The sequence below is a fragment of the Aureococcus anophagefferens genome (assembly GCF_000186865.1).
Source record: "Aureococcus anophagefferens unplaced genomic scaffold AURANscaffold_1, whole genome shotgun sequence".
Taxonomy (NCBI): Eukaryota; class Pelagophyceae; order Pelagomonadales; family Pelagomonadaceae; genus Aureococcus; species Aureococcus anophagefferens.
Genome location: NW_008705561.1, coordinates 1,155,719 through 1,182,891, shown reverse-complemented (window position 1 = coordinate 1,182,891; position 27,173 = coordinate 1,155,719). Strand labels below are relative to the sequence as shown.

Below are 27,173 nucleotides of genomic sequence, written 5' to 3'. Positions count from 1 at the left end.
GACGGCGTCGATCGCCGCGCTCCACGAGCTCTACGACGGGCGGTCGCGCTACCTCAAGCCCGTCGAGGGCGAGGACGGGTCCTACGCCGAGAGCGTCGAGTGCGTCTACGCGCGCATCCGGAGCGTGCTGAGCAACGTCGAGACGAGCCGCTGCGGCGAGGACGTCGTCGTCGTCGCGCCGGGCGCGGACATGGCGACGATCGCCAAGGCCATGCTCTACGGCACGGACCTGCGGGACCACTTCCGCGGGCCGCCCGTCTCCCCCGGCGCCGTCGTCCACTTCGGGGACATGGCGGCGACGGCCAAGCCCTGGGCGACGACGCGCGCGTCGACGGACCCGGGCCTCGCCTGGGCGGACCGGGAGCGCAAGGCCCTCACGGTCGCGCGCGAGGACCGCAAGAAGGCCGCGCGGGACCTCCGGCTCGCGGCCGACGACGTCGACCACGCGGTCCGCGGCGCCAAGGGCCGCGCGGCGACCGCGCGCCAGAAGGCCGCGGACGCCGCGGAGCGGCGCGAGGCCGCGGACGCGCGCGTCCTCGCGTCGGCGCAGGAGGAGGCGCTGAAGGAGGCCGAGCGCGCCGCGCGGGAGCGGCGCGCGGAAGACGCGCGGGTCCTCGCGGCGGCCAAGGAGGAGGCGCTCGTCGCGCGGCGCTCCGAGGAGCGCGCGGCGCGCGACGCCGCGGACCGGGAGAAGCGGGAGCGGCAGCGCGTCCTCTACGCCGCGAAGCAGAAGGCCGACGACGAGAAGAAGGCCGCGCAGCGCGCGGTCTACGCCGCGCGCCAGCGGGAGCAGCGCGAGCGCCAGGCGCTGTCCAAGGAGGGCGAGGGCCTCGCGTTCCTCGAGGAGGAGGGCCTCTACGCGCTCGGCGGCGTCGTCGCCGCGGGCCTGGGGCTCCAGTCCCTGGGGGAGCCCGCGTCGCCGGAGGAGCTCGAGGCGCGGCGCCGCGCCGCCGAGGCGCGCGCCGCGCGCCTCGCGGCCGTCGAGGCCGAGGACCGCGCCGCGGCCGCGCGCGAGGCCGCGGCGCGGGCCGCCGCGGCCGCGGAGCTCGAGGCGGAGCGCGCCGCGGCCGCCGCGGCGCTCCAGGACCAGCGCCGCGCCGAGGCCGCGCGCCTCAAGCTCGAGCGCGAGGCGCTGCGGCTCGCGCGCGAGGCCGAGAACGCGCGCAAGGTCGAGCGCATGGTGCCCTCGGCGAAGGAGGCCGCGCACAAGCAGCGGGTTCGCGACGAGGCGGCCGCGCGCGCCGAGCGCGAGCAGCGGGACGAGGACCGCCGCCGGGCCGCGGCGGCCGCGGCCGAGGCCGAGGCCCGGGCCGCGCTCGCGGCGACGGCCGCGGAGGCCGCGCTGCCCGACGCCGACGGCGGGCCCTGCGACCCGCTCGACGACCTCTGCAACGCCGTCTACGCCAACGAGCGCGACGACTCCTGGCTCTACGACATCCAGGGCATCCTCGCCGCGTCGGAAGACGACTAGCTCGCGCCCTAACGCACGCGGCCGTCGGCATCGTGCGTTGCCAGTGGCGCACGGACGCTCCGGGGCGGTTCACGTCGACTCCGAACACCTCCGTCGCGTTGGGTACAATAAAACACCGGCTAACTGAGGGGCGGGTGGTCGCATCGACGCGCGCGGCGGGCCGCGCTTGGGCCAAGGCCCGTGGCGTGGTCCCGGGCGTAGCCCTCGGCGTCGAGCTGCGCCTGGGTCATGAAGGCGCCCTTCTTCCAAAATCGCGAGCTCGCGTGCGTCTGGCGGCTCTCGGCATTGGGCTTCGCGACGCGGCGGCGGCCGTCGCGCGGGTCGAGCCACGCGGGGAGAGGGCCGACGGAGCGCAGGACGTCGAAGTCGCGGCGCCGCGTGTGGACCCGCGCGACCTGGCGCGGGTCCAGGGACCGGTCCCATCCCGGCTCCGGGGCGCCGTCCGCGCGCGCAGGCAGAGGCCCTCCGCGCACGCGATGCAGTCGCGGTAGTCCGTCGGCGCGGCGTTGTAGCCGCAGGTCGCGCAGGTCGCGTCGCAGGCGCAGTCCTCGTGGATGACCTCGCCCGGCGCCGAGTAGCACGTATGGGCGTCGTGGTCGTGGTCGTGGCCGTCGTGGTCGTCGTGGTGATCTTCTTCGTCCGCCGGCGGCAGGGGGCCGAACTCGGGCTCGCCGTCCACGGAGCAGCCGTAGCCCGCGACCATGTCGTCGTCGGTGAACGCGCGGGGCGCCTCGTCCGTGGGTGCGTCGCAGTACATCCAGTAGTAGGGCTCCGCGTCGATGTCGCGGTCGAGGCGGTCCTTGAGGGTCCAGTACGTGTCGCAGTAGAAGCCGTCGCCGTAGTTGTCGATGCACGCGCCGGTGAATTCGCCGCCGACGAGCGCCGCGAGCTCCGCGCAGCCGAAGCAGGCCTCGCTCGACGTCTTCGCGTCGGGGTCCAGGCCCTCGACGCAGTCCAGGTCGCCCTCCGGCTCCAGGGCGCCCTTGGCGCCGCAGTAGCCCCAGCCGTTGACGTCGTTCGCGCCGTCGGCGTCCGTGTCGTAGTGGTACTCGCACCACGGCTCCGTGTCTACGGTCCACCCGTAGTCGGCCGTGTCCGTGACCATGCACCCGTAGTAGCGGAATGGTGTGATCGAGCCGTCGTCGGCCGTGGTCTCGGTCTTGAACGGGAACGTGCACCCGCACGCGTCAACATCCTACGGAGCGGTTTGGAGGTCCCGAGTGCGGTCGCGCAGTAGGACTCCGAGTAGGAGCGGCTTTCCCGGAAGGTCGGGCGCCCCCCCCGAGCGAGCGGCTGCGCGTCCGTCGCGTCGAGAAAAAAACGACGGGTCGCGGCGGTCGTCGGACGCGTCAGGCGCGGCGGCGGCGGGCTCGGTCGACGGCTTCGGGGCCTCAGGGCGGTACGGGCTTCCGAGGGCGCCCCCGAAGGCGTCGCGGGGAATGAGGGGGCCCAGGCGATCGAGGGGGGGGGGGATCGATCACCTGGGTGCGACGAGCGTTCTGGTCCGTCATCTGCTTCTTGACGTTGTCCTTCGCCTCACGCAGGATGGAAGACGCGTCCGAAGCGACCGCGAGGGCGGCGAAGAGGATCAGCTTCAGGGCCATGGTTGCAATGTGGTAGAAACAGATGGATACGCCGGCGTCGCCCGCGGGTGTTCTCTGGAAGTGGATATACTTCAAGCCCGCGCGCGCGCGCCCACTCGTCCTCGACGAACCGCCGCGCCGCCCGGTCGTTTCGTCCTCTCCGTCGGAGCCCCGTCCCTAGGCGGGAATCCCTCGTGTACTTACTCGCCCCCTAACTCGTCTTGACGGCCTCGACGAACAGCACGAGCCTCTGGCCGCGGCACCGCGCCGGCGTGAGCTCGAATGCTGGGTCTTCGTGCGTGAGGCAGCGCGACCCGCGGTCGACGGTGATCGACGACAGGTCCCTCACCTGCGTCTGCTGGAAGCCCGCGCGGCGCCAGAGGCCCGCGTAGTCGTCGCTGCCGCTCAGGAAAGGTGCACCTCCCGGCGCGACGCCGACGTCGACGAACGAGCGCGTGATGGAGTCGTGGAAGACGGCCGAGCCGACGGCGGAGAGCTTCCCGACGGCGCGCAGGAGCGCGGCGACGTCGCCCTCTCGTAAGTAATACAGCAGCCCCTCGAGGAGCCAGACCTACCAAGCACGTCGGTGACGATTCTTTGTTTGTTCCCCCGGTCAAAATCTCTCGAAAATCGTCGCGGCCGCAGGACGCTGAGCCAGACCGTCGGCACGGACGCGTCGAAGCCGCAGTGCAGCAGCTGGTCGCTCCAGGCCGTCGGTCCCTTCGCGAAGTCCGTCCCGACGACGCGCCGCGACTCGACGGCGAGCGGCGCTCTGGCGACTAACGGCTCCTTGACGTCGAAGGTCGTCTGCTGGTCCACCTCGAAGACCGCGAGCCCGTCGAGGGTCACGGAGCGCGCGTCCGGCGGCGCGTCGGCCCCCGGAGCGAAGGCGCGGTACGCGCGCGCGTCCATGCCCGCGCCCAGGAGCACGAGCTGGCGGCAGCCCCTGCCGTAGTGCTCCACGAGGCAGTCGTCGCCGCGCCGCGTCCGCGGCACGAGGATCCAGGAGCCCATGGGCGCGCCGCGGCCCTCGGTGCCGGCGAGCTTGTGCGCCAGCGGATCCACGAAGAGCGAGTCCGGGCGCTTGGTCTCGACGTCGCGCGACGCCGCGCACATCCGTCCCGTGAAGGCGTGCTTCGTCGTCACGCGCGCCTCCTTGAGCTCGGGGAGCGTGGTGGCGAGCGACGACATGCTGAGGCGTCCCATCGTTGACCAGCTCAGGGCAGCCCCATACGCTGGCGGAAGAACGATTGTCGAGTTTCGGGGGGATGTTTCAGTTCAAGGTAGGGAGTTTTTTTTGGCTGCCCTTCGCAATGAAGCTCTCGAGCGGACTCCTGCTCGCGACGGCGGTGCAGGCCATCAAAAAAATCATCACCGTCTATCATGTGAACCCGCACGAGTTCGGCGCCATACCGGTGAACATGGACACGGGCGACGCCCAGCGTCCTCACACAACGAGAAATCGTCACCGTCCTGCTTGGTAGGCGACGCCGTCGGGGATCTCTTTTTCGACCTCGAGGAGGTGCTCATCGCACCGCTCGCCTGCGCGGACCCGGCCCACGAAGCCCACGGCTGCGCGAACCAGGAGGCCGTCGCGCCGAACCTCGTCGTCAACAAGCTGACCCTCGAAATCGACGGCGGCTTCTCCGACGCCTACGCGAAGTGCAACATCGGCGTCAACGGCACCGACGGCCACGGCAACGCGTGCGAGGACGGGACGTATTGTTGCTACTGCATGGACGAGTGGGACCGCGTCTTCCCGTGCGACGATACCGTCGGGCGCCAGAACCTCTACGACCACTACGCGTCCAATAACACGAGCGGCCGCCGCCGCGACTTCTGCCACGTCGGGAGCAAGCCGTCGGAGTGCTACGACGCGCACGTCTTGAAGAAGCTGTCGCCGGAAAAGCCCGGCTACTGGTACTCGACGCTCAAGGAGCAATACGGGAAGCACTGGCGCGTCGCGAGCGTCGAGAAGATCGTCACGCGGGAGTGTCACGTGCGCGTGTTCGGCGACATCGTCCAGGCGTCGGCGCCGGGCTGCTTCGACGCCTGCGGCGACCAGGCGCGCAACACGTCGTCGCCGTGCTGGGTCGACTGCTTCTACAAAGCCGCGCTGGGACCGGACAGCGGCAGGTACGGCGGCGCCGTCGCGGGCATGGCGATGGACGACCTCGTCGCGGCCTGGGAGAAGCCGTTCCTGCCCGAGGACCAGGGCGGCTGCCCGCCGCAGGCGGAGCTCCCGTCGCCCTGGCTCTAAAAACTCGTATTAGCCGAAGCCCGTCTTCGCGGGCTTCTTCTTCTTCTTCTTCGCCTTCTTCGCGGGCGCGGCCGGCGGCTCCATGGGCGGCATGCGGCCCGAGCGGACCTCGGGCCGCAACGCCGCGAGGATCTCCGGCGTCAGGGTCAGCGCGCCGCCGGGGCCGTACTCGGCGACCATCCTCTCGAGCTCCGGCTCGACCTTGGCGCGGTCCTCGGGCGACAGGCGGTCGATGTGGAGCACGCCCTCGATGTGGTCGTACTCGTGCTGGAAGACGCGGGCCTCGAAGCCGCTGAGCTTCTTCGTCCGCTTTTTGTTGCGCTCGTCGACGTACTCGACCCAGATGTCCAGCGACCGGCGGATGACGCCCGCGCAGTTCTCGCTCCGGCTCGAGAGGCAGCCCTCCTCCTCGTCGGCCGTCGCCTCGCCATACTTGGTGATGCGCGGGTTCACGACGATGCGCTCGTAGGGCTTCATGAGCCTGTCGCCGGTCGGGTTGTAGACGAAGAACCGCTTCCAGAGGCCGACCTGCGTCGCCGCGAGGCCGACGCCGTCGGCCTGGTACATGATGGACATCATCTCCTTGCACGTCTGCTTGAAGTCGTCGTCGAAGTCGACGATGTCCGCGCAGGGCCCGCGCAGCACCGGCATGGGGTACTCCGTGATGGTCAGGTCCGAGCCGTCGAACTTTTCCGGATTGAGGCGCATCGCGCACGCCGGCCGGGCGTGGCGCCGCGCGAGTCGTGGCGGCCGCCGGACGACGAGGCCCTGCGCGCAGAGGGCGAGCAGGCCGCTCAGCCTCAGGAGCGGTCGAGATGACGACGCCATCGCCTCACCCCTCAACGTCAACGAGGGGCAAGCGACGTTCAACATGTGAGGCTTCCGGCGCCCCAGTGCCCGCGCCCGATCAAGGTAGGCGCGTAGGCGTGGTGTGCGAGAGAGAGAGGTCCCCGGGCGGTGCGAACTTAGGCGGCGCGCGTGTGCGCGACGGCTCGGAGGCCGGGCGTGTCCGCCTTGGGCTCGGCGGCCTCCGCGTGGAGCGGCGAGACCGCGCCCTGGACCCCGGCGGCGTCCTGGAGCGGCGTCGCCGCGTCCGGCGGGGCCTCGGCGTCGTCGCGCGGCGGGCGCGGCGCCGGCTCCGCGCGCCGGGGCGCGATGCCCTCGAGCTCGACGTCCCCGCGCGCGTCGTGGTCCTTCGCGCGGCGACGGCGGTAGCAGGCCACGGCGGCGGCGACGAGCACCACCGCGAGCACGTGGATGATGATGAGAACCTCCACCTTCGCGACGGCCTCGCCGACCGGAAGCTTCGACGACTTCTTCGAGGACGAAGCGGACTCGTCGACGACGTGGGGAGCGGCGCAGGCGCAGGAGAAGCAGATGCCCGCGGCCGCGCAGGTCCCGTGGCTCGGCGACGGGCACGCCGCGAGGCACTCGACGTCGCCCTCGTTGGCGCCGCTGCGGTCCGCGTGACGTCGTCGGGCGAGTTCGAAGCGAACGTCGTCGAGCTCACGTAGATAGATGCCTTGTCCTCCACCCAGATGCCGCCGCCTTCGGTCAACGCGCCGTTCGCGCGGAAGTCGCAGCGCAGGAGCGACGCGAAGCCGTCGTCGACCCGCAGCGCGCCGCCGCGGCCCTCCGTGGCCTCGTTGTCGCGGAAGACGACGTCGGTGAGCGTCGCGGTGCCGGCGACGAAGACCGCGCCGGATTCCGCCGCGACGTTGTAGAGGAACGTCGACTCCGTCGCCGCGAACGTCGTCGCGGCGGCCGCGCCGTCGTCGTCGCCCGATACGGCGTCGAGGACGTAGAACGCGCCTCCCTCCTCCGACGCGCGATTCTCCTCGAAGACGGAGTGGACGACGTCGACCGTCGCGTGCGCCGCGTAGACGGCGCCGCCGTGCCGCGCCCTCGACCGGAAGATCTCCACGTCGACGAGGGAGAGCGATGCGCCCAGGCCCGCGTAGATCGAACCGCCCCGGCACTCGTGGTTGAGGCCGTGCTGGTGGGAGTGGCCGCAGGAATCCGCGTCCGCGAAACCGTTCGTGAGCGTGACGCCGTGGAGCGTGAGCGCGCCGTCGACGTGGAAGTGCTGGATCGCGTTGGCCGCGTCGAGCGAGCGCCGATGGGGGTAGGGCGATTCGATCGTGACGGCGGCGCCGCCGGGAATCACGAGCGTGCGTTGGAAGGTGATACCCGCGTCGATTTTGATATGGGCGCCGTCGCCGATCGCCGCCTCGAGCTCGGCGAAGGTGGAGACTCTTGTTTCCGCTGAAGCGCAGAAACTTAGCGTGGCGACGAACAAGGCGCGGGCGCGCATGGTGGTGCCGTCGTATAGCCTACGGGGTGCGAGAGGTGCGGCTGCAAGGAGGAGGACCTGGTGCAATCGAGTCCTGTGGACGTCTTTGGCGAGCGCGGCTCTAGCGCGCGGTGCTCCCTCGAGTGCCTCTGCCCCCCCCTGTCGCAAGGAAGCGCTCAGAGTCATGTCGTGGCGGGAGAAGAAGTTGGAGTATGAGACTCGCATGGCCCGAGCGAAGGGCAAAAAACTCGACACTCTCAAGACCTGCACGATCTGCGGCGCCGACAAGGCCAAGGCCTGCCAAGGGTGCGGCACGACGGCCTACTGTTCGACGGACTGCCAACGCATCGACTGGCGCGACCGGGGCCACCGGAAGGTCTGCAAGAAGATCCAGGCCGCGGAGGCGGCGCGGGCGGAAGCGCCGACGCGCGCGCCGTCGCCGCCGGTGTTCTACGGCCCCGCGCCTCGGTCGCACGCCGACGAGGTCCGCGCGCGCATCGCGGCGGAACACGAGGCGGCCCGTGCGCGGCGCGAGGAGAACCCAGAGCGGGAGCCGACGTCGGCACGGCTCGGGTCGCGGTGCCCGATCTGTCTCGAGGAGTGGGACGTGAATATTGCGGGCGTGTTTCGCGTCTGTTGCTGCCGGATGGTCTGCAGGTCGTGCAGTGACAAGATCGGCTTCGGCGCGTGTCCCCTCTGTCCTGTACCGCACCCAGAAACCGATGCGGAGCAGCTCGCGTGTCTGCGCCGCCACGTGGAGAACGAAGTGCCGGAAGCGATTAGGTTTTTGGGACTTGCGTACCGCCGCAGTTGGATGGGCATCGTGAAATCCGATAAGAAAGCCGCGAAGATTTACCGGCGCGCTGTGGAGCTCGGGGACGTGGGCGCGATGACACTTCTTGGGAAAATGTACGAGAAGGGGTTGGGCGTCAAGCTGGACAAGAAGAAGGCGGAGCGGCTGATTCGCGACGCCGCAGATCGGGGCGACGCGTCCGCGCAAGCCAGTTTAGGGTTTTTACTCAATTCTGAGCAGAGATTTGAAGAAGCATTCCGCTACTATGCGCTCGCGGCGGATCAGGGCTTTACCATTGCAGAGCATAACCTTGGCAACTGGTACAGGCACGGAAGAGGCACGGAAATAACTGTCGACCTCGACAAAGCCAGATACTGGTTCGAGCGCGCCGCTGCCAAGGGCTTCGAGGATGCTATAGAGGCCCTTGCGGGCCTCGACGCGCGAGCATAGCCTAAGTTTTTTCGCCGCGTCGTCGCCCCGAGCCCGAGATGCTGCGCTTGCGCGCGGGCGAGTCGTGCTTGGCGTTGGCGTCGCCGCCGCGTTCCTCTCCGCGTCGACCTTCGCGTGCCTGGCGTTCCTGAACGCCAAGCCCGCCGAGCGCAAGGACGACGACGCCGCCGAGGGGGGCATGGAGAACGACATGAACGCGATGCTCTCGGGGTGGGCTTAGCCCTGGGCAAAGTTTTGAGCGATTTTGCTTAGCCGCGGCGCAGGGAAGAACCGAAGGGGGAGCGATTTTGCTTAGCCGCGGCGCAGGGAAGGACCGAAGGGGGAGAGAACAGCGAATTTGCCATTGCCGATATTGCCGATCGAGCCCGAGTCGACGCACGAGCTCTCCTCGCCTCGAGTTGTGCTCCAGGCCGCGAGGTAGGAGCCCCTCGGCCACGAGGCGCATTTCAAGAAGTCGACGCCGACCCGGAACATGGGCGCCTACGACGAAAGCCATGACGGCGCCTATACGTTCACGAAGAAGCAACTCTATATCGGCGGCATCGCGATCGTGCTCAGCTCCGTATTCGTTTTGGGATTCTCGAACGGCGATCTGGCCTGCAAGAACCCGCTCGACTTCGACATCGGCGCCTACCGGGAAGCGGCCCTCGCGAACACGCCGCCGAACATCATCGAGTGCGCGGGCGCCGAGGCCGGCGGGTCCCAGGAGCTCTGCCACCTCCCGCGGAAGAAACGCTACGGCGCCATCGGGCAAAAGGGCATCACGCTCTGGATGACGGGCCTCAGCGGGTCGGGCAAGTCGACGATCGCGGGCGCGCTCGAGGCGCGGCTCGTCCTCGAGCACGGCAAGGTCGTCCAGATGCTCGACGGGGACAACGTGCGCACGGGCCTCAACCGCGACCTCGGCTTCTCGCCCGCGGACCGCGCGGAGAGCGTCCGCCGCGTCGGCGAGCTCGCGTGCCTCTTCAACGCCGGCGGCGTCATCACGCTCGTGACGCTCGTGTCGCCCTACCGCGCGGACCGCGACGCGGCCAAGGCGCGCCACGGCGACATGGGCCTCAAGTTCCTCGAGGTCTACATGAACGTCAACATCGACGTCGTCCAGGCGCGCGACCCCAAGGGCCTCTACGCCAAGGTCAAGGCCGGCGAGATCACGTCCTTCACGGGCATGTCCGACGACGCGCCCTACGAGAAGCCCCTGCACCCGGACGTCGACCTCCCGAACAACGAGATGACCATCGACGAGTCCGTCGACATGCTCATGGGTATCCTCATCGACGAGGGCGTCCTCGTCGGGAACTAGCATAACTCCAGCTCGGGGAACGCCGCATCTCCGTCGACCCACGCGCCGCGGTCGCGGCACGAGTCCACGAGCGCGCGCCAGTGCCGGGAGTTCGACAGCGTCGCCGCGTCGCCGACGAGGACGAGGCCGCGCTTCGCGCGCGTGATGGCCACGTTCAGGCGCCGCGGATCGCGCAGAAAGCCGAGGTCCCCGCGCGGGTTCGACCGCGTCGCCGTAAAAACCACGAGCTGCGTCTCCTGCCCCTGGAAGGCGTCGACCGTGCCGACGCGGACGTCGTAGACGCCGCGCCGCGCGAGCGCGCCGCGCACGGCGTCGCACTGGCGGTTGTAGGGCGAGATCACGACCAGATCGCGGGGCCCGAGCTCGCCCGCCTCGAGGACGCCCGCGACGACCGCCGCGACGAGCTCGGCCTCGCGCGCGTTCGTCACGCCGCCGGACGCGCGCTTCGTCTCCTCCGCCCTCACGTCGACGAAGGCGAGCGGCAGGCCGCCCGGCCAGGGGAAGCCCGCGGGCGGCGCCTCGCCCTCGCGGCGGTCGTCGGCGCAGGCGACGAGGCCCTCGTAGAAGTAGTTCGACGGGTGCTCGACGAGCGCCGGCGGCATGCGGTACTGGACCTACCAAGTGCGACGGGGTCGGATTTCTTCACATCTTCAGGCGAAATTCACGAGAAAAAGCACTCCTGTCGCTCGACGCCGTATACTGGACCCGGAGCGTCTTCAGCGGCAGCCCCGCGGCCTCGAGCCGCTGCCTACCAAGCATGACGGTGACGATTTCTCATTGTTTTCCCACTCCAAATCTCTCGAAAATCGTCACGGCCACAGGACGCTGGCCGCGGACATGGGCGACGTCGCGAGCGCCCGCCGGAGCGCCGCGTCCTCGGAGACGACCGTCGGCGGCAGCTGCTTCGTGTCGCCGACGAAGACGATCTGGTCCGCCTTGGCCGCGGCCAAAGCGCAGAGGACCGCGGGCTCCGTCGTCTGCGCGGCCTCGTCGACGACGACCAAAGAGAACTCGCCCGACGACGCCTCGATGAGCTGGTGCGCGCCGACGCCTACGAAGTGCTACCGTGACGATTTTGCATCGTTCCTGCGGTCCAAATCTCTCGAAAATCGTCACGGTTGCAGGACGCCGGCCGACGCAGGACGCGACGACCACCGGCGCGTTGCGCGAGAGCGCCTCGCGGACCTCGTCGACGACCTTTCGCGCGTCCGCGGCGGCCGCGGAGCGCACGTGCGGCTTGAGCGTCGCGTTCCGCGCGCGTTCCCGGAGCGCGGACACCTCGGGGTGCCGCTCGGCGAGGGCCACGACCGTGTGGCGCCGCGCCTCCGGCGCGACGGACGCCGGCCGGCCCGCGCGGATCGCGGGGACGCCCACGGCGACGAGCGCCGCGAGCAAAACGTCCGCGGCGCCGTTCGAGTGGCACACCGCCAGGACGCGCGGCGCCGCGCCGCCGTCGCCGAGGCGCAGCGCCGAGGAGACGAGGAGGCTCGCGCAGCGCGTCTTGCCCGTGCCCGGCGGCCCGCGGATCAGCGACACGCTGCGCGCGAGCGCCCAGGCGATCGCGTCCTCCTGGGACGCGTTCGGCTCGAAGCCGCCCGCGTCGTCCTTGGCGCCGCCGATCGCGTTCAGCGCGGCGATCTCGAGCGACGGCGCGGTCACGCCGCCGGGGACGCCGGCGAACTCGAGCCGCGCGCCGTCGCGGAAGCGGGCCGGCGGCGCGTCGAGCGCCTCCGCGGACCCGCCGAACGTCCGCGCGAGGAGCGCGGCGGCCTCGCCCGCCGCGCCCGCGGCGACGCGCGCGAGGGCGTCGCGCTGCGCCTCGAGGGGCGCGCGCGGCGCGGCGCGGTCGAGGCGCACGGCGCAGGACCCCGGCCGCCGCCGCGACTCCCAGACGCCTTTCGGCCACCGCGCGCCGGCGCCGACGGCGAGCCAGTCGGCGCCCGCGTCGACGACGACGACGTCGCGCGGGAGGAACTGGCGGTCGCGCGGCGCGCGGTCCTCGGGGCTCAGCAGCAGCACGTCGCCGCGGCGGAACCGGTCGCGCAGCCGGCCGTCGCGGCCGCTCCGCCGCGTCACGCGCACGATCTTGTCGCCGAAGAGCTCCGTCTCCGGCGTCGCCGCGCCGAAGACCGAGTCGCCGCTGTCCTCGAGCCGCTTCCGCGACCACGTCTGGCGCCGCGACCGCAGCTCCGCGGCGGCCTCGCGGTACTCCTTCAGCAGCAGCTCGTCCCAGTAGCTCGCGTAGGCGTCCTCGCGCGCGTGCAAGCGCGTGGCGCGGCGCAGCGACGGCCGCGTTTGCAATGGCTGCGATTGCTGCAGGAGCGCGCTGAGCAGGATTGCGAGCCTCATCGTTTGTGGTGGCTGCAGAGCTGCCGCGTCAGGTCCATTGCGGCCTCACAGCCTGAGGTTGGGCAATGTTGACAGCATCGTCGTCTCAACCGCGCTGTTGCAGTTTCAATTCCTGTTTGAGAGGGGCCTGGCCGGCGGTCTTAGGCAGTGTTCCTTTCCCAGCGCCTAAGCGGAGGTGGGCGCAGTTTCGGAGCAGCGATAGATGCGCCCGGCGTCAAGGAAGCTGCGCCCCACTTTTAGTACTCGGACCGCGCGATGGCGCGCTTGAGGTAGTCGGGCACCGGCGGCGGCGTCTTGATGGTGAGGAGGACCGTGTCCGGCGACGCCGGTCGGAGGTCCTTGGAGAAGAGGGTCGTGCCCCAGACCCCCCACGTCGCGGCGAGCTGCTCCTCGGTCGACAGCGCGCCGGCCTTGTAGAACTCGGCGTCGTCGACCTGGCCGTCGCCGTTCGCGTCCGCGGCCACGAGGCTCGCAAGCGCGTTGCGCGCTTTCTCCACATCCTTGCGCGGCGCGCGCGCGAGGAAGTCGCCGAGCTGGTCCGACGCGGCGCGGAGGTCCTTGGCCGCCGACGACGGGAACTCGGACGCCAACGTCTTCCTCGCCGCGTCGAGCGCGCGCGCGGCGAGGACCATGTCGCTCACGCGCGCGTTCTTGTCCTGCTCGACGAGCTTCTTGTCGAAGTCGTCGTAGACTAACGATGTGGCGTACTTCGTGCCGACGCCAAGGTAGAAGTTCTTGCTGCTCAATATGCCGCCCTTGTTGAGCAGCTCGAGGGCCGACGCGACGGACGACGTCGATTTCGCGCCGACGTCGACGGTCCAGCGCGCCACGGCCGCATCGAGCTCGACGATGGGTATGAGCAAGGTCCAGCTCGGCGCGACGGCGCTCGGAATCTCGAGCTCCGCGGCCGCTGCGATGCGCGGCGCCGCAACCGTGGCGGCGGTGGCGCCGAGGAAATTGCGGCGCGGCAGTTGCAGCGCGGTCGCGCCGGCGCCGAGCGCTGCGATTTGCATCACCTGCAGCGCGGTAGCGCTTGCACAAAGCACCGCGATCTGCGGTAAAAGCAAGCCCATGCTCTCGAAAACTGCAATGCGACATCAACGAGAGCCCGACGCCGGCCTCGACGCCGCCGCTGGCGCCGTGCGGACGCCACTAGAGCCCGCCGCTGCAGCTCTCGCATCGCTGGGACACCCTCGAGCATCGCTATCAACGAGCCCGCCGCTGCAGCTCTCGCATCTTCGAGCATCGCTATCATGCGGCGCTTCCTGCTGCTCCTGGTCGCTACGTCCGCGCTCGCCTTCGCGCCGCCGCCCTACCGACAACGCGCCTCCCTGCGCGTCTACAAGAACCCCTTTGACGAGATCCTCGACGCGCTCGACACGATGGTCGGCGTGTCGCCGCTGTCCGAGGCCGACCTCAAAGACGGCGACGCGGACCTCGCGGCGCGCGCCGAGGCCAAGCAGTCCGTCGCGCCGCCGGGGGACGCCCTCGAGAAGGACAGCGTCGCCGTCTTCTTCGCGCTCCTCGGCGCGTTCCCCATCGCGATCATGATCGCGGGGCTCGCCGGCGGCGCGCGGCCCTTTGGCTTGTAGTGGTAACTTCCCCGATCGGACCCGTGCGGAGAACCTGCTCGAGAGAATGGCGGAACTTCGTGCGCCAGCCTGGTGCGGGCATATGACAAACCCGATACAGAGACTGGAGAGTAACGAGCGCGCGCGGCGCCTCCCCGCGGGGGACGAACGCGCGGGACGACCGCGGGGCCGCCGCGCGCGCCGGTGGGCCGCCACCGCGGCGCCTAGGCGCCCGAGAGGAGTGCGGTGACGGCCTCGTTCTCGTCGCCCTTGGCGTCCGCGAGGGCCTTGACGACCTGCTCGCGCGAGAACCCCATCTCGACGAGGCGCGCGACGGCCGCGTCCTCGGCGCCGGCCTCCTTTGGGCGCGCGTAGGTCTCGGTCCAGAACTTGGCCGTCTGTTTAAAGGTGTCGGGCTCGTTGAGGTACATCTGCGCGACCTGCGCGTCCTGCGGGTCGTCCGGCTCGGGCGAGCACAGCAGCGCCTGGAGGCTCAGGAGCGCCGTCTTGATCGTCAGCGCCGGCGACCACTGGTCCTTGAGGATGTCGAGGCAGATAGCGCCCGTCTGCGACGAGATGTTCGGGTGCCAGATTTTCGTGAGGAACCTAGAGAAAGAGCGCGTCGACGGAGCCGACGGCCGCGCGCGCGCGCGGAAGCCAGGGGGGGCGCCGGCGGACGCGCTTCATCTTCGGCGGCTCGAAGGGGTAGCCCGACGGGATCGTGATGCCGATCTGGTACGTGCCTAGGGAGAACGGGGTCAACGGCGCATCGGCCGCGGCGGCGGTTTCGGCGCGGCCGCGCGCCGCCCTCGTAGGGCGTGCCCTCGGGCCCCGTGATGACGCCCTCGAGCTCCATCATGTCCGACGACTTCACCTCCACCGTGACGCCCGACTTCGTATCGCGCGTGAGCTCGGTCAGCTCCTTCTTGAGCCGCCCTCGGTCGAAGGCCATGGCTGCGCACCGGGCTCGCGGGCTCCCCGCGGCGTGGGGTCGCCCGGCGGCGCGCTCCGAGACGACGAGGGGTGCGTGGGGTCACCTCGGCGGCGCGCTCCGAGACGACGAGGGGCACACTAGGCTGCTGCTGCCACAAAAGCGCCTTGCTTGTGGCAAAGACGGCGCAAACCTCAAGCAATGGACGCGGGCGAGGCAGCCTCGAGAGGCTCTGGTGGTGCCGCCGCGCAGGTTCAGTCCCGAAGCGGCGCGCCGCGGGCGTGCCCGAAAGCGACGCGCGACAAGGAGGCGGCGCCCGCGCCCAGCGGCGACGGCGACGACGCGGACGGCGGCGCCATGTCGAAGCGCACCTGCCAGCTCGTCGAGACGTCGAGCGCCGCGGGCGGGAAGCGCATCAAGGAGGTCGTCTTCGGCCTGCTGTCGCCGGAGGAGATGGAGAGCCTCGCGGAGTTCGAGTGCAACAACCGCGAGCTCTACACGCTGCCGAGCCGCAAGCCCGCGCCGAACGGCTGCCTCGACCTCCGGCTCGGAGCGGCGAACAAGCAGACCGCGTGCGCGACGTGCCACAAGCGGGTCGACCAGCGCGGCGCCGGCGTCCTCTCTGAGACCGACGACGCTTTTTGTCGCGACTCCTTTCTTTCCATCCCATAGGTGCGCGGGCCACTTCGGCGTCGTCCGCCTCGAGCTGCCCGTGTTCCACGTCGGCTACTTCAAGCACGTGCTCACGATCCTGCAGTGCGTCTGCAAGGAGTGCTCGCGGGCCCTCGTGCACCCCCAGGAGCGGACGACGCTCCTGCGGCGCATGCGGGACCCGCGCGCGGACGCGCTCCGAAAACAGGCGCTCTACAAGCGCGTCGTCGGCCGCGGCGCCGCGTGCGACGTCGCTTCGACGCGAGCGTGGCGCGCGCGCGCGTTCCGGGAAACGGCGTCGAGCGCGCTCCGAGCGACGATCGCCCGTCCACGCATGGGCCGAAACGAGTTGAAAACGGCCGAGCGCGGCGCCTTTGGGAGTTCGCGCGCTCGTCCCGCGCAGGTCGACCGCTGCAAGGCCGCGTCCAAGTGCCCCTACTGCGGCGCGCGCAACGGCCCCGTGCGCAAGGTCGCCGGGGCCGGGGCCCTGAAGCTGTCCCACGAGAAGTGGCGCGGCGTGAAGCGCGAGGACCTGCTCGACGACGACGAGTTCTCGGCGTACGCGGAGTCGTTGGAGTCGGCGCTCGGCGCGTCCGCGGACCTGCGCAACGCCCTGGGCTGCGGCGGCGACACGGAGAAGAAGCGGCGCCTCGAGGCCGAGGAGAAGAGCGTGCCGACGTCGGCGACGGCGACGAAGGCGCCGCCGACGGTGCTGTCGCCGGTGGACGTCCGCGCGATCCTCGAGAAGATCAGCGACGACGACTGCGACCTGCTCTGGATCGACCCGCGCGTGGGCCGGCCGGAGAATTTGGTCCTCAAGACGCTCCTCGTCCCGCCGACGCCCATCCGGCCGAGCGTCGCCGTCGACTCGCCCGGCGGCGGCGGCAGCAACGAGGACGACCTCACGATCAAGCTCCAGGAGATCATCGACGTCAACAGCGCGCTGCGCCAGGCCATCCGCAAGGGCGGGTCCATGAAGATGATCGTCGAGGGCTGGAACTTCCTCCAGGTCCAGGTCGCGCTCTACCTCAACGGCGAGGTGCCGGGCCTCCAGCCGCGGAACGCGCCCGCGGCGAAGCCGATCCGCGGCCTCTGCCAGCGCCTCAAGGGCAAGAGCGGCCGCTTCCGGGGCAACCTGAGCGGCAAGCGCGTCGACTTCTCCGCGCGCACGGTCATCTCGCCGGACCCGAACTTGCGCGTGGACCAGGTCGGCGTGCCGCAGGAGGTCGCGAAGATCATGACGTACCCGGAGAAGGTGAACGCGCTGAACCTGGAGAAGCTCCAGAAGCTCGTCGTCGCCGGCCAGAAGCAGTGGCCCGGCGCCAACTACGTCGAGATCGCGAACCACGACGACCCGGGCGCCGGCGACCGGCCGCCCTTCAAGAAGAGCCTGCTCTACGGCGACCGCGCGCGCATCGCCAAGGAGCTCCGCGTCGGCGACGTCGTCGAGCGCCACATGCAGGACGGCGACGTCGTCCTCTTCAACCGCCAGCCCTCGCTCCACAAGCTCTCCATCATGTCCCACGAGGTCAAGGTCATGCCCTGGCGCACGTTCCGCTTCAACGAGTGCGTCTCTGTGTGGAAACCAACCACTGGTTTGGGTGGTCCTGACCAAACTTGAGAATTCTCTAGCTCGGTCAAATCGAAGTCGATTCGGCTGATTTTTGGACGGATCGATCGCTCTCGTCGAGTTCTCGAAGCACAGCCGAAGAGCTTGCGTCGAAACTGTCGCATATGCGCACATTGAAGTCGGGTTGAAGATTTGAATTCCACACAGGTGCGTCTGCGCGCCGTACAACGCCGACTTCGACGGCGACGAGATGAACATGCACCTGCCGCAGACCGAGGAGGCGCGCGCCGAGGCGTCGGCGCTCATGAACGTGGCGACGAACATCTGCACGCCGCGCAACGGCGAGCCGTTGGTGGCCGCGACGCAGGACTTCGTGACCGCGTCGTTCCTCGTGACGCAGCGCGACGTCTTCTTCGACCGCGACGCCTTCTGCGCTCTGGCGGCCTACGTGGGCGACGCTTTAGAGCGCGTCGACGTGCCGCCGCCGGCGATCCTCAAGCCCGTGCGGCTCTGGACGGGCAAGCAGCTCTTCTCGTTGATCGTGCGGCCGACGGTCGCGGCGAAGCCCGAAAACGGCGGCGCGTGGCCCTGCGTGTCCTTCGAGTGCGCCGAGCGCAACTACACGGGCTCGGGCATCGAGACCATGTGCCCCATGGACGGCTACGTGCTCTTCCGGCGGTCGTCGCTGCTCTGCGGCAACATCGCGAAGAAGACCGTCGGCGACGGCTCGAAGAAGGGCCTCGTCTACGAGCTGTACCGCGAGCACGGCCCCGCGGCGGCGGCGACGTTCATGAACCGCCTCGCGAAGCTGTCGGCGCGCTACCTCGGCTACCACAAGGGCTTCTCCATCGGCATCGACGACGTGACGCCGTCCGACGCCGTCCTCGCGCTCAAGGCGCAGCTCCTCGAGGAGGGCCACGCGGAGGCGCGGCGCAAGATCGAGGCCTACGAGTCCGGGTCCCTCGCGCTCCAGCCGGGCTGCGACGCGCTCCAGTCCCTCGAGGCGGAGCTCACGGGCCTCCTGGGCAAGGTCCGGGAGCAGGCGGGCAAGAACCTCATGACGCGCGACCTCCCGCGGTCGAACTCGCCCCGGATCATGGCCGAGTGCGGCTCCAAGGGGTCGGCGATCAACGTGTCCCAGATGATCGCCTGCCTCGGCCAGCAGGCCGTCGACGGCAAGCGCATCCAGAACGGCTTCGTGCAGCGGACGCTGCCGCACTTCGAGGTCGGCGAGCTGAGCCCCGGCGCGCGCGGCTTCGTCGCCAACTCCTTCTACAGCGGGCTGACGGCGACGGAGTTCTTCTTCCACACCATGGGCGGCCGCGAGGGTCTGGTGGACACGGCCGTGAAGACGGCGCAGACGGGCTACATGGCGCGGCGGCTCATGAAGGCGCTCGAGGACCTGTCCGTGGGCTACGACGGCACGGTGCGGAACTCGGAGAAGAACATCGTCCAGTTCACCTACGGCGACGACGGCCTGGACCCCGTGAAGATGGAGACGGGCGACTCCATGCCCGTGGACTTCGGCCGGCTGCTGCACCGCGTGCGCCACGACGACGCCGCGCTCTCGTCGCGGGCGCCGCGCGACCTCGACGCCGCGGCCGTCGCGGCCGTCGCCGAGGCCTGCGGCGCCGGCGACGCCGGGCCCTTCGGGCGGCTGGGGCCCCTCGCCGCCAAGTTCCGCGGCGACGCGGCGGGCTTCCTGCGGGACCTGAGCGAGCGCATGGCCGACCGCGAGCTCCAGATGAAGGACCACTGCGGCGACGCGGCGCTCGCGCGGCTCTTCGACGACGTCGCCCTGTCCCAGGGCGACCTCGACCGCTTCCAGGCCGGCGCCCTCGACAAGTACACGCGCGGCGTCGTCGAGCCGGGCGAGGCCGTCGGCGCGATCGGCGCGCAGTGCATCTCGGAGCCGGGCACGCAGATGACGCTCAAGACGTTCCACTTCGCGGGCGTCGCGTCCATGAACGTCACCCTGGGCGTGCCGCGGCTCACGGAGATTATTAATGCCTCCAAGAACATCTCGACGCCCATCATCACGGCGCACCTCGACAATCCTTCCTCCACGACGGCCGCGCGCGTCGTGAAGGCGCGTCTGGAGAAGACGACGCTCGGCGAGATCTGCAAGTCCATGAAGGAGGTCTACGGGCCCCGGTCCTGCTACGTGTCCGTCGAGCTCGACGCGACGCTCATCGCCGACCTGCACCTGGACGTGGACGCCGCGGCCGCGCGGAAGCGCGTGCTGCAGGCGGTCATGGCGTCGGGCCGCGCGCCGCCGGTGATCCGCGCGCTCAAGAACGAGCACGTGCTTTTGAACCCGAACCACCGCAACGTCTTCCGGGTGGAGCTGCCCGACGACGACGCGACGCGGTCCTTCGCGGGCGGCGGCGGCGCGCTCCGGGGCGCGAAGAAGCCGCCGGGCCCGCCCGCGCGCGGCGCGCGCGGCAAGAAGGCCAAGAAGGCCAAGCCCCGCGACGACTCCGACGAGGACGTCGACCCCGTGGACCAGCGCGACATGCTCAGCGACGACCGCACCTACTTCGCCATGCAGGCGCTGAAATCGGCGCTGCCGTCGATCGTCGTCGGCGGCGTGTCGTCGATCAACCGCGCGGTCGTCAACGAGGACGAGGGGTCGTCGCCGGCGACCTACCACCTGCTCGTGGAGGGCTACGGGCTGGCGGACGTCATGGGCACGCCGGGCGTCGACGGCCGGCGGACGACGACGAACCACGTCGCGGAGATCGAGGCGGTTTTGGGCATCGAGGCTGCGCGGTCGACGATCGCCAACGAGATCACCTACATCATGTCGGCCTACGGCATCGGCATCGACGCGCGCCACCTCATGCTCCTCAGCGACGTCATGACCTTCAAGGGCGTCGTCCTCGGCATCACGCGCTTCGGCGTGTCGAAGATGCGCGAGAGCGTGCTCATGCTGGCGTCCTTCGAGCGGACGACGGACCACCTCTTCGACGCCGCGGCCCACGGCCGCCGCGACAACATCGTCGGCGTGTCCGAGTGCATCATCATGGGCATCCCCATCCCGCTGGGCTGCGGCTCCTTCAAGCTCCTCCGCGACACCGACGCGGAGCAGGGCGACGACGACGGCGCGCCGAAGCGGAGGCCGCTCATCATGGCGTCCTGAGTAAGGTTGTTATGGTCGTCTTACTCGCAGCTACGTTTCCGTGGCGGGCGTCGGGGCCGCCGAGGCCGTGGCAGCGGCTGGACATCTTTCATCCCAGGCAGCCAGGAGCCGCTCAAGAACGCTCGAGTGGGCCATGATGCTCTGTGCCGGGAGGGTGTCCTTCGCCGCCAGGAACTCGTCAAGCGTGCCCCGGAACTCCGCTGCCACCATGTGCGTTCGGGCGCAGTCCTCGCAGCTCTGGCGGGACCTTGCATTCAAATCGTTTCCAGGCATCGAGAGGGCGCGCGCGAGGAACGGGAGACCGCTGTCGACCTGGCCGATGGCACTACATACATTGAAGAACTCCACTCCGGCGGTGGCGCAGCCTTCGTATAGCGAAAGCTCGAAAAATCCCATCGCGAGATCGGGCACCATCGGGACGCCTTCCTCGCCCTTGAGGAAATATTTGCCAAGCCAATAGAGAGCTTCGCTCACGTGTCGGCCCGTCGGCTTCGCGGCGAGCAGGTTGCGCAGCACCAGGGCCTTGCGCCCTGCTTCGGCGCCGTCTTCAGATCCGCACCCCGGGCAGTACCCGGGAAACTGACACGTCTCGCAGGCAAAGAATCCACACTCGAAGCACATCACGTGGTTTCCATCGGTGTCCGCGCGCTCCATGCAGAGCGGACACGGGTGTTTCGTCCCGCACACCTTTTTGTGTTTCGACCAATGCGCCCGCTGGCACTCACGTCCGCAGTACCGCGCCCAGGCGCTTGTGCACCGCGCGCACCGCTTGCATTTGTCCGCACTGACAACACGGCAGTTCGTGCACGCATTCAGTTTCTTCCCTCGAGCCAGTGTTTCCCGTTGAGTCTCCCAATGACCGCGGTCTTTCATCAGAGGCACCACCCTCGATGTCATGCCATTCTCGTCGAACGTGCGGATCATCGCGACCTCCCGCACGCCGGACAGAGCGTCGCCACTATGGCTGCCCCAAAGGCAACATGGTATGCAAGATGACTGCAACCAGCGCCAGCGCAGCCCGGCGAGATTACACTATTGCTCGCTGCCCGAACATGGCCGCATTGCTCGACCGCATCCTCTGCGCGCTCGGGAGCCGAGAGCTCCCGGAGCCGGTCCACGCGACGCTCGTGCCGGAGAAAGAGGGCCAGCCCGAGCCCGCGGCGAAGCTCATCCCGGAGCCCACGAAGAGCGTCGAGGAGACGAAGGAGGCGCCCGAGGCACGGCCCGAGCCCGAGGAGGCGCCGGGGTCGCCGAACGAGTCCTTCGCGGAGACCGAGGCCGTGCCCGAGGAGGTGGCCGAGGCGCCCGTCGCCGCCGCGCCGGAGCTTGCACGGAGTCATCAAGAAGCGGTCCACGAGCCGGGGCCCGCAGTAGGGCGCGACCGTCCCTTAACCTAACTTCAACACAAGCGGAGTAACGCGGGAACGATCGAAGCGCGGGGTGGGGTGCTCTCAGCGACGCCTGCTCGCGTCGGAGGCCGGCGCCTGCAACTTCGCCTTGAGCCGCGAGGCGTACTTGCGCTGCGTCGGGTCCTTTGCGGCCGCGCCGTCCTGGAGCGCCTCGTCGAGGTAGCTCCGCAGGGGCTGGGCCGTGAGCGTCGACCGGACGGCCGTCCACGCGGCGAGCGTGCCTGCGCGCGACGCGACGGTCGAGCGAGGTTTCCGCGGAAGGGACGCGGGCGGACGCGCCGAGCGAGAAGAGCGCGATGCGGCGCGGCGCCGCGGCCGGGTCCGCGCGCGCGGCCTTGAGCAGGGCGTTGGGCGCGCCGTGGTCCACGAGGTGCCTCGCGAGCTGCCCGCCGTTGCGCGCGAGGTTGCCCAGCGCGCCCGCGGCGTTCGCGCGCGTCTTCTCGTCGTCGTCGCCGCGGAGCGCCGCGACGAGCGGCGCGACGGCGGGCGCGAGGTCGGCGTAGAGCGCGGCGCTGTGGAAGGCGGCGTTGCCCAGGGCGAAGCAGGCGAACTTGCGCGTCGCCGCGTCGCCGTCGGACGCCGCGCGGACGACGGCCGCGAGCGACGACTGCCCCGGCGACCCGACGGCGAGCGCGCCGTAGAAGCTCGCGCTGTGGCGGCAGAGGTTGCCGACGAGGTTGCAGGCCTTGGAGCGCACGGCGGCGTCGGCGTGGTCCAGGAGCTTCGGGAGAAACCGCTCGAGCTTCGCGCGCGCGAGCGCCGCGGCGCACGCGCTGCCCTCGGCGTCCGCGGCGCCGTCGCGGCCGTCGCCGCAGGCCGCGGACCGCGCGAGCTGGGACGCGACCAAGAGCGCGTTGACGACGGCGCGCGGCGGCGCGCCGGGGGCGAAGGCGCCCGCGCGCGCGAGCGCCGCGACGGCGTCGCCGCGCGCGCACTCGCCCGCGAGCGGCGACCCGACGAGCGCGATGCGGCTCAGGAGCTCCGCGGCGCTCGATAGGGCGTGGTCGTCCAGCCGCTTCGCGAGCTTGGGCTCGTCGCAGGCGCCCGTGCGGCCCACGGTCCGCGCGAGCGCCGTCGCCAGGCCCGCGCGCGCGAGCGCGCGCGCGAGCGGCGTCGGTGCGCCGCGGCGGCCGTCGCGCGTCGCGTCGGAGCCCGGCGCGGCGGCGCCGGGCGTCGACGCGCCGCCCTCGGCGGCGAGCGACGCCCGCAGCAGCTGCGCGACGGCCGCGAGCGTCGCGCCGACGCCCGCCGCGCCGCCGTCGGCGCCGTCGGGCCACGCGGCGACGCGCGCGGCGTGGGGCGGCGCCAGGATCGCCGCGCAGGCCTCGGCGACGCCCGCGCTGCCGTCCTCCGGCAGCAGCAGCAGCGCCCGGTCGTCCGGCGGCGCCGCGTCGAGCATCGCCTTCAGGCAGCCGAGCGCCGCGACCGCGCCCGCGGGCGACAGCTCGTTGGCGCCCCGCTTGTCGCCGAGCTGGTCCAGCAGGGGCACCCAGAGCTTGGCGGCGAGGAGCCGCGCGCCGATGAGGGGCACGAGCGTCGCCGCGTGCGCCAGCAGCCGCAGCGGCGCGTCGAGCAGGCCCCGCGTCCGCGCGCCCAGCCGGTTCCCCTCGAGCAGCGGCAGGAAGGGGCCCGACGCGTCCGCCGGCGCCTCGTCGACGGCGCCGAGGGACGCGTCGTCGCTCTCCGTCGACGCGTCGGCGACGCGCGCCTTCGCCGCGTCGTACGTGAGCACGCGCCACACGGCGCCGAGCGCCTTGGGCGCCGCCGCGGCCTTGAGCACGGCCGTCGCCACGGCGTTGGGCCCCCGGAGCGGGTCGCCGCCGGCGCTCCCCGCCGTCGCCGCGGAGCCCGGGCGGCTCGCGGCGTCCGCGCGCGCGCGCGCGGCCTGGAGCGCGCCGTCGAGCAGCCCCGCGGCCGCGCCGAGCACGCGCACGTCGCCCTCGGCCTGGGCGCCGTGGAGCGCGACGCGCGCGGCCTCGACGGCCTCGAGCGTCCGCGCGTCGTCGAGCGCGTCCGCGCGCGCCAAGGCGCCGAGCGCCGCGAGGCACACGCCCGCCACGTAGCCCCCCGGCGCCTCGCGGAGCCGCTCCAGGAGGAACGCGACCAAGAAATCGTCCCGCGCGCGGCCCAGCGCCCGCGCCGCCGACGACGACGCGCCGCAGCAGCGGCTCGCGACGCGGAGCACCTTGGCCAATTTCGCGGGCGGCCAGCGGCGCGCCGCGTCGAGCAGGTCGCAGAGCGCGAGCGCCGGCGGCGCCGTCGCGGGCCCCAGGGCCTCCGAGACGGCCTTCTCGACGCGGCGGCGCAGGGCGAAGCGCTCCCGCAGCAGCGCCGCCGACTCCTCGGCGTCGCGCGCGGTGGCCGCGACGTCGTTTCCGTCGTCGCGCCGCGCCGCGAAGAGCGGGAACGGCGTCGGCGGCGCGGAGATGGCCAACGCCCGCGGCGGCTCGAGGAACAGGCTCAGCGCCCGCGCCGCCGGGAGCGCGTCGGCGCCGCCGAGGCCCAGCCGCGCCGCGAGCGCTTTGGGGAGCTGGTGCGCGAGGAGCACGTCGAGCGTCGCGGGCGTCGCGCGCCGCAGGCACGCCGTCGCGCAGGCCACGGCCGCCGCCGCCGCCGCGCCCGTGGGCCGCTCCGCCGCGAGCGCCTTGCGCAGCGCCGCCGCCAGGGCCCAGCGCGCGGACGTGGGCACGAAGGGCCGGCCCTCGTCGTCGCTGCGGTCGCGGAGCCACGGCGGCGACCCCACGAGCTTGGCGGCCAGCGCGAAGGCGGCGACGGCGCCGTCGTCGCCGTCGTCGGCGCCGAGGCAGGCGTCGAGCACGGCGACGCAGGGCGGCAGCGCGAGGCCCATGGCGTCGCGGTCCTCCGGCGTCCCACCTTTTTCCCGCGCGGCCGCGACGCCGCGGTCGCAGCAGTCGACGACGGCGGCGGCCCAGCCCGCGCCGCCGCGCGCCTCGGCGACGGCGCTCAGCGCGTCGCGGAGCTGCGGCGCGTAGGCCGCGCCGCGGCTCGACGCCGCGGAGTCCGGGCCGTCGAGCCACGCGCGGACGCGCGCGAGCGGCGGCGAGCCCTCGCCGCCGGCGTCGCCCCGGGCCGGCGTCGCGGGCGTCGCGGGCTTGCGCTCCCGCGGCGGCGGCGGCGGCATGGCCTCGCGGAGCGTCTCCTCCATGGGGCTCAGGTCGCCGGACCGGCCGCCCTTGTGGCTCGACGTCGGCGACGGCTCCTCCTCCTCGACGATGTCGAGGCCGCGGTCCGTCATCGTGCCGCCGCCGAGGTACTCGAGGAAGCGCTCGAGCCGCCCCCGCGGCGGGCCCGCGCCGCCGCAGTCGCCGTAGAAGGCCAGGTCCCGCGCCGCGCGCGCCTCGTCCTCGGCCGTGTCCTGCACGAGCGGGTGCTCGAGGAGCTGGGGCCACGCGAGCCGCTTCCGCGGGTCCTTCTGGAGGAGGCCGCTCAGGAAGGACTCGAACTGCTCCGAGACGTGGGACGGGAAGACCACGGGGTCCTTGACGATGTGGTTGATGAGCGAGTAGATCGAGTTCGTGTAGAACGGCGGCTGCCCCACGAGCAGCTCGAAGAGGATCACCCCCAGGCTCCAGAGGTCCACCGTGTGGTCGTAGGGCTGCTCCTTGACGAGCTCCGGCGCCATGTAGAGCGGCGTGCCCTTGATGGACGTGAGCACGATCGTGTCCATGGACATCGCTCTCGCGAACCCAAAGTCGCAGAGCTTCACGCGGCCGTTCGCGCCCAGGAGCACGTTCTGGGGCTTCAAATCCCGGTGGATGATGCGCTGCGAGTGGAGGTAGTGCAGGGCCTTGACGAGCTGGCGGGCGATGTCGCGCACCGTGTCCTCGGGCAGCGTGCCGTCCTCCTCTAAAATCTCGAAGAGCTCGCCCTGCGCGAACTCCGTGACGACGCAGAACTCGCGCTCCGTCTCGAAGTAGTCGAACATCTTCACGACGTTCTCGTGGTCCAGCGCCGACAGGATCGCGATCTCCTGGCGTAAATTGCGCATGTCGCGCTCCGACTTGCCGTGCTTGCTGATGAACTTGAGCGCGACGGTCTGCCCGGTGAACTTGCGCCGGCCCTTGTAGACCTTGCCTGCGGACGGAGCGGTGCGGCGCGGTTTTTCGGCGCGGGGACGCGGCGCGCGCGCCGAAGGAGCCCTCGCCGACGCGCTCGAGGACGATGTAGTTCTCGTGGTTGCCCTGCTTCATCGCCGGCTGCGGCGGCGGCTGGGCGCGGGGCCGCACCATGGCCGAGGCGCGAGGCGTCCGCGGCAGCGCTGCGCCGGCCGCGTAACGCTCACGCCACCGCCGCGACCGCGGACGACCGCCGCCGCGCTGCGGGGAACAGTGCTGCCCACCTCCCGGCAGTCGTCCTCTCTCAAAATTGAAATCAAGGTCGGCATTGAAGTTTTTTTTTCGTGGGGCGGCCGCGCGGGGCTTTAGGCTGAAGACCTCAGCCTAGGTCGGGACGCGCGCCAGAAGTCCGCAGCCTGCGTCGGGACGCGCGCGCGTTGCCCGGGAAGGCTGCGAGGCTGCTTTGGAGATTATGAGACGCCCCTATCACGCGCTAAAGGACAGGTGCGTCATGGAGGCCGGGCGGCACCTCGGCGCGTTCGCGGAACGGGTCGCACCCGTTTTCGACGAAGTTGCGTGCCGTCGTCGTCAGTTTCGCGATCATGACGTTGAGGTCGTAGTTGCTGCCCATGAACTCCTTGTGAAGGGGGGTCCAACGGTTTCTCGGACCTCGCTCTGCGCTCCGAGTTAGGCTCCGAGTCGATCGCGCCGCCTTGGCGTCTGCGCAGTGCGTGCTTGGTCGAGCGGGTCTCTGCGGATTGATCCGTGCAAGCTTGGACGTGCATAGTTTTACGACGTGTGGTCCGCTCATAGTAAAATCATGGCTTAAACGGCATTACGCTAGCGCTGGCGCGCGTAAGAGGCTATGGTACGACACACTTGCTACGCGCAGCCACATAACCTTGTCGACGACCGCAATGAGTGCTGGTCTTGTCGCATCCGCTTCGATCCTGGCTTCAGCATCATGCACGGTGCTTGCGTTGTTGACGATGTCGGTGGTCTGGTCGTAGAGCTGCTCGAGCACGGCCGCGAATGAGGCCCGACGTACTCGGACCCCCGCCCTCACCGGAGAAGCGTCGAAGCGCAATCGAGCTTGCTTGCCTTTGCTCGCCGAGCCGCACTGCCCGACTCCGCGACGCGGCTCTCGTCGTCGACCGCGGGGACGCAGCACACGCGGAAGCGCAAGACCATGGCCGACAAACCGCCTCCGCCCCCGAAGGGCGCGGCGGCGGCGACGGGCGCGCAGCCGTCGAAGCGGCGCGACGCGCTCATCGCCATGGAGCAATCTGTGCAGGCGCAGTGGGAGCGCGAGGCGACGTTC

At 70.8% G+C, this 27,173-nt stretch overlaps 9 protein-coding genes across 9 annotated transcripts in view; 4 read left to right on the top strand and 5 right to left on the bottom strand.

Moving 5' to 3' along the window:
• The window catches only part of AURANDRAFT_60602 (hypothetical protein), a gene marked incomplete at both ends in the record, with an annotated part of 1,746 nt that extends 275 nt beyond the window's left edge, over positions 1–1,471 (top strand). Inside the window, one exon of the mRNA XM_009034458.1 lies at positions 68–1,471. Within this exon, the coding sequence (XP_009032706.1) occupies positions 68–1,471 (1,404 nt within the window). The remainder of the gene's footprint in view (positions 1–67) is intronic.
• A 4,008-nt stretch (positions 1,472–5,479) lies between these two features.
• Positions 5,480–6,022, bottom strand: AURANDRAFT_14540 (hypothetical protein; the record flags this gene model as incomplete). The annotated part of the gene is made up of 1 exon (XM_009034046.1): positions 5,480–6,022. A coding segment is annotated over one exon (543 nt), but the record flags the coding sequence as incomplete, so codon positions are not given.
• A 2,474-nt stretch (positions 6,023–8,496) lies between these two features.
• On the top strand, positions 8,497–8,850 carry AURANDRAFT_18912 (hypothetical protein; the record flags this gene model as incomplete). The annotated part of the gene is made up of 1 exon (XM_009034459.1): positions 8,497–8,850. The coding sequence occupies one exon, from the start codon at positions 8,497–8,499 to the stop codon at positions 8,848–8,850; it is 354 nt and encodes a 117-aa protein (XP_009032707.1).
• A 353-nt stretch (positions 8,851–9,203) lies between these two features.
• Positions 9,204–10,171, top strand: AURANDRAFT_51977 (hypothetical protein; the record flags this gene model as incomplete). The annotated part of the gene is made up of 1 exon (XM_009034460.1): positions 9,204–10,171. The coding sequence occupies one exon, from the start codon at positions 9,323–9,325 to the stop codon at positions 10,151–10,153; it is 831 nt and encodes a 276-aa protein (XP_009032708.1).
• A 26-nt stretch (positions 10,172–10,197) lies between these two features.
• AURANDRAFT_16283 (hypothetical protein) lies at positions 10,198–10,575 on the bottom strand (the record flags this gene model as incomplete). The annotated part of the gene is made up of 1 exon (XM_009034045.1): positions 10,198–10,575. A coding segment is annotated over one exon (378 nt), but the record flags the coding sequence as incomplete, so codon positions are not given.
• A 220-nt stretch (positions 10,576–10,795) lies between these two features.
• Positions 10,796–13,575, bottom strand: AURANDRAFT_60599 (hypothetical protein; the record flags this gene model as incomplete). Its single annotated transcript, XM_009034044.1, has 4 exons — positions 10,796–10,901; positions 10,991–11,204; positions 11,281–12,497; positions 12,746–13,575. 4 exons carry the CDS (start codon positions 13,573–13,575, stop codon positions 10,796–10,798), a joined length of 2,367 nt encoding a protein of 788 aa, XP_009032292.1.
• A 615-nt stretch (positions 13,576–14,190) lies between these two features.
• Positions 14,191–15,168, bottom strand: AURANDRAFT_69594 (hypothetical protein; the record flags this gene model as incomplete). The annotated part of the gene is made up of 4 exons (XM_009034043.1): positions 14,191–14,209; positions 14,240–14,679; positions 14,756–14,816; positions 14,878–15,168. 3 exons carry the CDS (start codon positions 15,023–15,025, stop codon positions 14,298–14,300), a joined length of 591 nt encoding a protein of 196 aa, XP_009032291.1.
• Positions 15,169–15,424: 256 nt separating this feature from the next.
• Positions 15,425–20,386, top strand: AURANDRAFT_35850 (hypothetical protein; the record flags this gene model as incomplete). The annotated part of the gene is made up of 6 exons (XM_009034461.1): positions 15,425–15,606; positions 15,677–15,881; positions 16,059–16,246; positions 16,325–17,221; positions 17,433–19,557; positions 19,735–20,386. The coding sequence occupies 6 exons, from the start codon at positions 15,458–15,460 to the stop codon at positions 20,365–20,367; spliced, it is 4,197 nt and encodes a 1,398-aa protein (XP_009032709.1).
• A 4,742-nt stretch (positions 20,387–25,128) lies between these two features.
• On the bottom strand, positions 25,129–25,878 carry AURANDRAFT_5353 (hypothetical protein; the record flags this gene model as incomplete). The annotated part of the gene is made up of 1 exon (XM_009033859.1): positions 25,129–25,878. A coding segment is annotated over one exon (750 nt), but the record flags the coding sequence as incomplete, so codon positions are not given.
• Positions 25,879–27,173: the final 1,295 nt, after the last annotated feature.